The 11,142-nt window shown below is 35.1% G+C and overlaps 1 protein-coding gene across 3 annotated transcripts; it reads left to right on the top strand.

Moving 5' to 3' along the window:
* Positions 1-3,926: 3,926 nt before the first annotated feature.
* On the top strand, positions 3,927-11,142 carry LOC113770924 (probable galacturonosyltransferase 15). Of its 3 annotated transcripts, XM_027315549.1 has the most exons (7): positions 3,927-4,078; positions 4,176-4,549; positions 4,699-4,742; positions 6,857-7,030; positions 9,111-9,692; positions 9,797-10,099; positions 10,539-11,142. In XM_027315549.1, the coding sequence occupies exons 2-7, from the start codon at positions 4,291-4,293 to the stop codon at positions 10,821-10,823; spliced, it is 1,647 nt and encodes a 548-aa protein (XP_027171350.1). In that variant the 5' UTR covers positions 3,927-4,078; positions 4,176-4,290; the 3' UTR covers positions 10,824-11,142. The 3 variants fall into 3 exon arrangements, with proteins under 3 accessions (XP_027171350.1, XP_027171351.1, XP_027171352.1); XM_027315550.1 differs by lacking the exon at positions 6,857-7,030; XM_027315551.1 differs by lacking the exon at positions 3,927-4,078 and having other exon boundaries at positions 4,458-4,549; positions 6,820-7,030.

Genomic DNA, 11,142 nt, shown 5'->3' with positions numbered 1-11,142 from the left:
TTACTCAAGAAGGTAAGTTTAATATCTTTTGTAAAACTAAGCCATTCCGATTTTGGTTTTCGAATGCACCTGGACCTAAATAGAAGCTAAATGGTTAATAAATTTAGCAACATTCTATGGTTCTTTTATGCATGGAAGTAAATGATCAACTCAAGGAGTTACAAGTTTAATTAACCATCATGAAATAGAAAAAAAAAAGGAGCAAAATATATGAAAAGAAAATGGATAAATTCACAAAAGAGCAATTAATTAGGATTTAGGAATTAATTTGATACTAATGGCATTGCTTGGAGCTTTATATGAATATGAATTGTTGAAGATTACATTTAAACTTGCACAAAACACCAGAGGTTTTGCATGAAATTCCGCAAAGAGAGAGAGAGAGCCCTTCTTCTTGTCGAGAAAATAAGTACTCTTTCCGTCCCACTTTAATAGTCTTGTTTCTTTTATCACACAGTTTAAGAGAAAGTAGTTAACTTTGGTGGAAAAGTAAATTTAGATTGCTATTTTCCTAAAATACCCTCACATTAAATATGGTACAACTTTATGGGAACTTGAATTTATGGTAAAAAAAGAATCAACTCTCATTAAATAGGGTAGGTTTATAGTAACAACTACTTACATTGAATAAGGGTATTTTAGGAAAATTAAAATACAACTACATTCTTCAATTGGAGAGTGGACTACAATTTGGGATAGATGAAAAAAGAATACAGAACTATCAAAGTGGGACGGAGGGAGTACTTGTATATATTTCTTCAGTTTGATTTTTGTAGGTATATTTGTCTCTAGTAAAACCATGCAAAAGCAAACAAGAGGATGCAAAAATTCTGCTGTGATAGCAAAGGATGAATTACAAGATGCTGTTCACTTTTCCAAACTCACATGTCCATGTTTCCTAGGATGATTTGGTATTCTTTATACTTTAGCACAAAACAGTAAAGTATTGACTACTAGCCTTTTTTTTTTCAAGAAAAGATTAATTGATACCATCATAGCCAAGCTTGAATAAAGTAATATAACATTCTAGTTCTACAATTTCTGTTGAGCATTTTAAACTAATTACCCTAACAATTTCTTTGAAAAATTCTGAAGGCACTTTTAAGGAGTTTACAAGGTTAATTACCACATTACACGTTACAACTACCAAAATAATCCAAGGCAGTCATTGGTTCTTTTTTTTTTTTTTTTTTTTGTAAATTCTTCGAGAGAGCATTCTCAAGAGGAAGGGCAGCCCCCCTACAGGCTACAAATTCAAGAGAACATTACAACGAATCTAGTAAATCCAGTAGAGAAACCAAAAATTTTTTACGTTTTTTTTTATAAATATATTTTTAATTATTTTTTTATCTTAAATACGTCACATTATTATAATATTTTTTTTATAAAAAACATTCCAGAAAATAGCAATCCATATGGGCTCTGATGTCTGTTGCAAGCCAATCACAAGTTATTTTAGAAAATGAAAAGGAAGCCCCATTTGCTCAATAATTGTCGCAAACATGTTCTACATGGACTATCAGAGAAAAAAGCTTTATTTAGCTGCCTGGCACCATATAATTTTGGGACAGCTAAAAACCACCATGACAACAAAATTCTCCAAAAACAGTACAGTAGTGCCACTTTGGCATCGAAGCCTGTCTAGAAAATCGACACATTGAAAGCTATGATTAAAACTAATCATGAACTCAAGGAAATCAACAGATTGCAAGGGAAATCGAAAGTGAACAATTAAATTATCTTTGTGGCAAACCCTTCTTTTTTTTTTTTCCCCTGAGAGTAATGTGGTATCGAGTTTGATGGGGAACCAAATCAAGCACAAAATACGAGCACATTTAATGTCAAAACCTCCCATCTAATTTTAGGTCGGTCCATGCAATTAATTAGCCTTATCATTTCAATTAAAGTCGTGTGAAAGCACGAGCATGAAGGACTGGATTTTAAGCATAGAGAAGTGTTAACGATATTGAGGTTTTCACTTTTCAGCACGATTTGTGGAGGGATCTTAGTATTATGCTTTAGCTTATTTTAGTCATCTAACTAGATCATCTTTTTTATTTTTTAACAGAGGAAGGAAGAGTCGGATTTAAGATGCTGACAGATGGAAAAGGGCAGAAGAAAATTTGAACACAAGATCTTTAAATTTTAGAATCTCTTCTTCTTCTTTTTTCTGCCGAAAGTGGGTATCTGAGATTCATGGGTTATATTCCCGGGTCCGATTATTCCCACTCCGCTTGTACCTCCACCCCAGAAGACACAAGACGTTAGAAGGGGTCGAACCGCGATCACCCGATGCCAGGACCTGAAGAGGCTCCCCCAGCACCAGCCGAGCCAACCTGAGGGGTATTAAATTTTAGAATCTCAATTCCATAGGTTTGCTTTTATGCACTGAAACTTTTAGTCGGCACAGCTTTCTCCATTTTTCATATAAATTTTTTTTTTTGAGGAATTCACGTAAGAATTTCAACGTTGGACCAAAATGTTTCAGTCTTAAAATGAAATGTCAACTGCACGTTGATGTTACCCTGTGTCGGTGGAAATTGCTTAGAGAAATACATGAGACCTACGTAGTAATAATCTTTTTTATTAATTAGCATTTAAGATGAGATATCATAATTTTGCAGGGTTTTATAAAGAATTAAGCTGCACCTGTCAAACGTCACAACTAACAATTGTCAGCAGATTATTCTTGGCTGATGGTGAAACAAGAGAATGTGAAGCCAGCTGGTTATCCAAGAAAGGCAATCATCATTCCTCCTTGAGTTCATAAAAATTGATCATCTTAACGTGTTTAAAGGAGTAGATCCTCAAATTCTCACCATCTTCAACCTCCGTCCTCCTTTCATCTAATCTAAAATATATTACATGCATGTGAAAAAGAAATATGGTGAAGAGAAGCTAGAAAGGTATATATTAGTAAGGCATTATACTCGAGGTAAAATGCAAGGGAGCCAATGAAAACATTAGATTGCATGCATGCATACATACATACATATATATATACATATATATATATACATACATACATACATACATGTATAATGTAGAAGGGAATCCATTCTTTTCATTTCTTCTTTGGAAAAAAAATTTATTAGTAAGCGTTCATACAATCATACGTAAGACATTCTCATGATAGAAAGGGGTGAACTTTCAATTTTTGCATCCATTTATAACAAGGGTTTGTCTATTTAGACAAGCTCACCAAATAAAAATTGGATTAAATGTTATATCTATATATATATTTGTAAGAAAAAAGGATAAATTTCATGTGCAAAAATATTGCAATTTAAAGGGTGGGTGATAATATTAAAATAGTAATAGTTGATATGCTTTTCTTTATTAATATACTTAATAGGGCACCAAATAGAAAACGGCCTTATTAAGTTTCAAGTATCTTTTTTGTTCGCATCATAAATATATTTTTCAATCATCTGTCTTAAATAAATAATATCATAAAATGTGCTATAGCATTGTTTCAAAAATTTTTTTTATAAATAATCATCTATCCAAACATACTCTTAATAATTCTCAAGAATTTAAATTCTTCCAACTATTGGTTTTAAAATTTTTTGTCCCTAATCAATAACTATGCATCAATCAGTCAAATACCTCTTGTTCGACGTCATTTTCCAAAACTCTATGGATAAGCACAAGTAGCACTATCCATTCCATCTTAACAAGAATATAAAAGATTCTAAACAATAAATAGTAGTAATACCGCCATTTCTTCAAAATTTCAACCCCGACTAAAACCGAAAAAAAAAAACAGAAAATCAGAAATGATCCTCCTATTTTCCCGCGGCATTCAACGCGGCATTAGTTTTGGCTTTTTTGCCTTCTAGTCCCCCTCCCGGGCCCACACCCACTCACACACTCACTCTTTCAGTCTCTCTCTCATTCTCATTCTCAAACAAAGAAAAACAAAAACCATTTTCCTACTCATCTCCAAGAACTCAGTTCAACTCAACTCGGCTGAGTGGTCTTTAAAATATCCTCGATTTCCCACTCCCTTCGAACAATCCAACCTCTGCATAGGAGCAAAGAAGACGCACTAAACTTGTGAAATTCAATCCACAAGGTAACTTTCAGCTGAGATCAGCAAGCAGCTGATTGATTGAATGACTGATTCATTGATGGAAACTGATATTTCAGCTAATTTGTATGTTTTCTTTCAGGTGTAGGGATCTGGAGCTGAAGTAATTGAGAAGTGAGATGAGAATTTTCTCCAGGAAAAAGAAGCGGAAAGTGTGAGAGAGTGGAGAAAATTGTTTTAAAAAAAAACCGGAGAGAATGAAGTTTTATATATCGGCGAGAGGTATAAAGAGATTGACGATCTCGGAGGCAGGTGGCGGGGGCGGAGGCGGAAGAGGAGCAATGAAAGGAGGGAAAGGATCGGCGGCGGCGGCGGCTGGAGGAGGAACACGGCGGATATATCAGCGCAGGGTGTTGTTGCCGGTGGTTTTGACGTTAGGATTACTTTTGCCCTTTCTTTTTGTTAGAACTGCTTTTGTCGTTCTTGAATCGGCTTCGTTTTGCTCTTCTTCTCTAGGTAAATTTCTCTTTTCTTCCTGGTTTTTCCGTAATTTCACAGTTGAGCGTAGTGAACAATTGGGTAAATATGAGTAGTATTTATTTTGGGGTGAAAACTACAAAATTAATAATGTGTCGGTGAATTATTTTTTCACCCCCCATCTGTAGATTGCATGGGATGGAGGATTTTCGGCGGGAATGATCCAGCTCTGGTAAGTTATTTTTTCAACCTTCACCTTTTTGACAAGTTTACCCTTCTTTATTTTATTGTGGTATTGTTTAATTGTTTTAGTACTTTACAAAGTTAAAAACAAAATAGCACGACAAGATGCTATAGTTGTACCACCATTTCGGCATTACCACGTCTCCTGTGCCAACTCGGCGTGTGGGGTAGCTTTGGAATTTGGATAAGCCTTGGAGAATTATTTTCTTTTTAACTGATGGCAAGGCTTGACTGGCGTGCCTGAATTTTGTCATGGAATATTTGGCGGAATGATTGAAAACAAATAAACAAATAGAGAATTCATGCGAACCTCACTTGTCTTGTTAGTTTCACAAGCATGCCAGAAATTAATGACGACAAAATTGTGACCGTATGAATATGGTCAAGAAAATTTTGGGAAGTTTTGTAGTGTTAGTGGTAATTTTAAGGACGATGTGGTTTTTCAATTTTCACTTTCTTTTACCTTTTCTTTAAAATGTTGCACAAAGTTGCTCCTTTGACTTTAAACTTTACGATTGCCAATCTGACTAGTTATTCCATCTTTCAAGTTTCAATCACTTGGCACACAAAATGCATGTTGTTTTCTCATCATGACTTGCACGTTATTGTCATTGTTATGTGATGCTTGTCACTTTGAAATAATTTCTTGAAGATTTCAAATAGAAATTTCTTTTTCCTTTTAGCTTGAACAACGAAGTTTAGATTTTGGGTGGAAGAACAAGTCTTTTTAGCTACTTGCAGAGTTGTACATTTAGATTGAAAGCAAACAAGTATTTCCTACAGAACATATTTCTAGCCCACCAGCCTATCCTGATCATAATTCATAACAATGGTACAAAATAGTGTGAAAAGTGAAACCATACTTGCCATGTTTGTTTGGGATGACAAGTTGTCAAATTGCGTGGACCAATAGGCTAATATTAGTGTAGTGAAAATAGTCAAATCCATTAAACAAGTTGGTCGAGGACATGCAAACATATATAGTTTTTAATTTCTTCTGCTGTATAATTCTTTTTTAACACTATAAACACCATCTTTAGATAAATTTATCAGCCATAATTTTCAGCCGGCAACCTAATATGCCTCTCCATCTAATTATCGGGACTACTTGATTTGGGAATTATTTGTGACTTATAATTTGTTTTGAGAAATATTATTTATACTCTATTTTTTGTTATTTGCACTCATACCATTTGTTTTATCATATAATCTAATAAATAAAAAATATATGATTAAAATAATAGTTGGAGTGTGAATAACAGAGATGGAAGCGCAAATATTTTTAGATGCTGCGTGATAGAAATATATTTTTTCACGCCATTTTTGACCTTTGTCGTATGGGACAAATTCTAGACAATAAGGAGCTATTTTGGGGGACCCTGGTAATGACTTCCACTAGTTGTTTTGGCCGACAGTTTTCTGTTGAATACCCATCGTATTAATCGATGCCCACTTGCCACTTGTTCTTAATTAAAATACTATTTTATTGCAATAACAATTCTTGATTTCTGCTAACCCCAAACAACTGACAGTATGTGATGCAGCATATATGTAAATTACGAGTACAAGTGATCCGCGCGCATTCAATGTGTGTGTAAGTGATAAAAAAAAGGATACAAAATCTTAAATTAAACTAATGAATGTAGATTCATTATTTGACAACACAATCTAGTAATAGTAAATTAAAAAAGCTAATACAACAAAATATCATTAAAATCAAACAAAAAATTAAATTAAACAATTATCTGTAACCGGTTATGGTTCAGTTATAAACATATATTTTATTCGTTGTGTGATGTAGTGGTTGAGTTAAAGTGATAAACATATATTTTATTCCCGAAACTGCTGTGTAACAGATCAATGCAGCAGAAGGTAATTCATACTCCTTGAGTGAGGGGAAAAAGGGTGTCACTTACTGGTATTACTTTGTTCTGGATGAGGCTAAATATGATGTAACTAACATTCTTGCCATAGTATGCCCACACATAAACACGGATTGAAAAATTCATCATTTCTAGATAAAATTCTCACGGATATGATGTAAGTTAATTTATTTTGTCTTCTAGCGATGGTGATGATGAATTTTTGGTACTGTTAAAAAAGCTCAGAGAAGAGCTGACAAGGGCCTTACTGGAGACAAGCAGCACCGATGGTCAGATTGGAATTAGAGAAATAGAAGATCCAACTTTGCTGCCAGCGTCATTTAAGGATCTTGTGAAAGATGTGACATCAAACAAACAGGACATAAAAACCTTCGCTTTCAAGACCAAAGCTATGGTAACAAACATATCCTCTAGAGTACTTTGCTTTTGTGGTTCTGTGGCTCTTTATTTGTGAGTCTGTTTTATCTCGTAGCCATATCCATAGTCTGGCGCCTACCCCTTTGCCTGAATAAAAGCCTGCCCACTTTTAAGTGTATGATTCTTTGCGTGGTCCTAATATATTTTCATCCTAAACTTGTAAACCATACTTTTCTCTAGTTGTGATAAAAGGGAAATAAAACAACCTGAGGGTTTTCTCTAGTTGTGATTTAGACAATTAATAAGCTATTTTCTTTTGTTCTTCTTAATATTCTTTTCCATGGTAGTAGTTTTAAGCAAAGCATGGCCCTTATAATCAACCGACTGAGTTGCTACTTTTGAAAGTTTCTAAATCAGTTCTAATGCTGTTTTTTGGCACAGTGGCTATCAAATATTCATGACATGTAATTTTTTACTCTGAAACCTCATGTAAAATCGAAGACCCTTCCTTTGAATGGAAAAGATATCAACCATGCAAAGTAAATGAATAACACCTGGTGAATGGCTGGCAATCATTTTGCAAATTCAACAATATGGTAATTTAGCTTATGCAACCAGGAAACTTTGTGTCACTTGCACCAGTTTGGGAAAGATAATTTAATGACTGATCAATGCACCTAACATACTGATTATTCATACAACAAGCATTGTCAGCTAAAGGTCTCCTTTCAAACTTAAATGTCAAGAACAATTCACTGGTTTTAGAGCTGGAAATTCCTTTGCAATTGTTTCCACGATACTGTGAAAGATATTGGATGGCATTCCTAATTGATGTTAGTAATGTTGTATTTTTCCAGGATCTGTTATATCATAGATTTGTCATCAGAGGACCTCAGAAAGCTTGCATACTTTATTCCGTCGTATCATGTCTTATTTTCTTTCTTCCCCTGATTCTACTGTTTTGAGCCTTTGACACAATACTTTATATAGAAACCACTGACTAGTCAATTCTGATGTATTTTCCTATCAATTTTGGACCAAACATCATAGATTAGATAAATAGGACATAGCATAAGCAATATTTACCCTTATGCCTTTGTTATGCACATTTGCTGTTCAAGCCTGATGAGATTTGTTATTGTCAACGTTAATAACTGATTTCTTGGTTTGGTTAAAAGTATAACACCCTCTATTCAATCATTTTTCCTATCCAATATTACATCATTGGGGTTGATAAGGATACAAAGCTTTTAGAGTTGGAAGTCCTTTCCCGTTGTTTCTGTTTTCCTGGAAGATATTGGATGGCATTCTGACTGATGTAGTAATATTGTATTCTTTCCAGGGGCTATATTCTAATGTTTGTCATCATGGGACCATAGAAAGCTCTCGTACATTAAGTTTTCATATCATACCTCATTTACTTTTTCTTTTTCCCCCCACCTGATTCCACTCTTTTGAGCCTTTAACGAATAAAATTAGAACGACTGACTAGTTGGTCTTGATGTACTTTCTTTTCAAAGTTGGGAAAAACATCACGAATCCAATACTTAGGACAGATCATAAGTAGTATTACTGTTTTGCGCTTTTCTACAGAAGTTTGCTATTTAAACCTAAATTGTTATTGTAAAGGTGAATGACTGATTTCTTGATTTGGTAAAGACATAATACTGTCTGATTAATGGTTTTCCTTTCCATTATTACCTCATTGGGAGGAAGGATATAAAGCTTTTAGATTTGGAAATTCCTTCCCAATAGTTTCCATGTTCCTGTGAAAGATATTGGACGGCATTCCTAATTGATGTAGTAATTTGGACTTTTACCAAGGATCTATTGTATTTCATCACAGGACACATAGAGCTCCCACACTTTATTCAGTCAAATCATGCCTATGACTGGTGCATAATGCACATATTATCAACCAGTATTGGTTGCTGACACTTCAAATATTTTGCAGCAGTACATCACACATGATACAGAAATAAACATTGCGCTGCAGTGCTATGAGTGCATCTTGCAAAAGGATGTTATTAAATAAGACGTGGTCTAAAAATGAATTGCTCTTTAGTAAACTACATGGAGATTCAATGTGTATTTTATTCTACTTCCTACAATTGCAGATGGCTAAGATGGAACAAATGGTTCAATCGGCAAGGCGGCATGAGTACATCAACTGGCATTTAGCTTCTCATGGCATACCAAAGAGCCTACAATGCCTCTCTCTCATACTAGCTGAAGAATATGCTGTCAATGCAATGGCTCGCTCCCGCTTACCTTCGCCTGAATTTGTTTCTCGCCTTACCGACCCCTCATTTCATCATGTTGTTCTTTTAACTGACAATGTCCTCGCCGCTTCTGTTGTCATCTCCTCTGCTGTCAACAGCTCCACCCACCCCGAAAAATTTGTTTTTCATGTAGTTACTGATAAAAAGACCTATACAGCAATGCATGCATGGTTTGCCATGAACTCTATTAATTCAGCTGTGGTGGAAGTCAAGGGACTCCATCAATATGATTGGTCACATAAAGTTAATGTTGCCATTAAGGAGATGTTAGAGATTCATCACCTAATCTGGAAGAACAAATATGTCAGTCTCAAGGAGGAAGTCTTCGGATATCAGCAAGAATTGGAGAAGAATTTAGAGGTGCTAAGCCCCAGCTTTGTATCCCTCTTGAATCACCTCCGCATTTATATACCTGAGGTAACTACTCCCTTTAAGGTTGTTTTGACTGGTAGTAAAGAAGATCTTCAATATGAACTTTTGATGAAGATTGATCGTATATTTGATTGTGATCGGCACAACAGCTATTTCCGGATCTGGACAAGATTGTGTTCTTGGATGATGATATTGTTGTACAACATGACTTATCATCTCTATGGGAATTGGATCTCAATGGGAAAGTTGTTGGTGCAGTTGTTGACTCATGGTGTGGACGTGACTGCTGCCCCAGAAGAAAATACAATGACTTCTTCAACTTTACAAACCCAATGATATCAGCCAAGTTGGATTCTGATCGTTGTGCATGGCTATATGGAATGAATATGTTTGATCTTCAAGCATGGAGAAAGACCAACATCACTGCAACTTATCATCAATGGCTTAAGCTCGTAAGTTTACTTTTACTAACTAGTGTGAAGTGTTGCTGGAGCTCAATAGCTTGAGCAGTGTCTTATTGACATTTTTTACTTGAAATTACATCATTATCTATTTTTTTTTTCTGTTAATTGTTCTTGATCAAAAGATACCTGTTTCCAAAATCATGGGTTTAATGCAGTACCGACATTGGACATTTTTTAAGGAGGCTCTGAGCGTGTGAAAGAATATGAGAGTTAGGAGGGGAAAAAGGAGATATAGACATTATCTTTTAGTTAGTGAGAATGGACTTTCACTCTCTAGATTCTGAAAAATTTTGGTTCAGATGCTGTCACAGATACCGACTATGCTAAGCAAAAAACAGAAACCTTTAAACAGTTGTGATCTAATTATTCTTCTTTTGATAGAGAAATAGCATTTATTACCTTTAATCCTTCTGTTTTTACCTTGCAGAACCTCAACCATGGTTTTACTCTTTGGCATCCTGGAGCACTTCCTCCTGCTTTATTGGCATTCGAAGGACACATGCAGCGCATTGATCCTTCATGGCATATGGCTGGGTTGGGTCATCGGGTCACACAAGTTAATAAATACATGTTGGAAACTGCAGCAGTTATACATTTCAGCGGGCCTGCAAAGCCTTGGCTTGAGATTGGGGCCCCTGAGGTACGTAGTTTCTGGTATAGGCATGTGAATTTCTCCAATGGATTCATCAAGAGATGTGGAATAACGGGGTGAATAGGAAAAGATCTCTTACTCATCATATATTTGGTTTTGGCACTACACAAGAGGTAAAGTGTGAGACAGAGGGAAGAAGGTTTTGCTTTCAGTCTCTGCTCATGCTAGTTTCTCTACAATATGAGATTGTTATCTTTGTCCATAGAATAGAAATAGATGAAGATAGCATGAAATGTAGTATACGACCTAGATATTGATCCTCGAGAGACCATAGGACCGAAGATGTAAACTATAAGTTAAGTCGTAAAGCTATCTTACAAGTTTCTCTATATTATTTTTAACAAAATAATGCAACTTCTAATCCTCGTTATGTTGCTAA

Source organism: Coffea eugenioides, chromosome 5 (assembly GCF_003713205.1).
Source record: "Coffea eugenioides isolate CCC68of chromosome 5, Ceug_1.0, whole genome shotgun sequence".
Lineage (NCBI taxonomy): Eukaryota > Viridiplantae > Streptophyta > Magnoliopsida > Gentianales > Rubiaceae > Coffea > Coffea eugenioides.
This window is presented reverse-complemented; position numbering and strand designations above follow the sequence as displayed.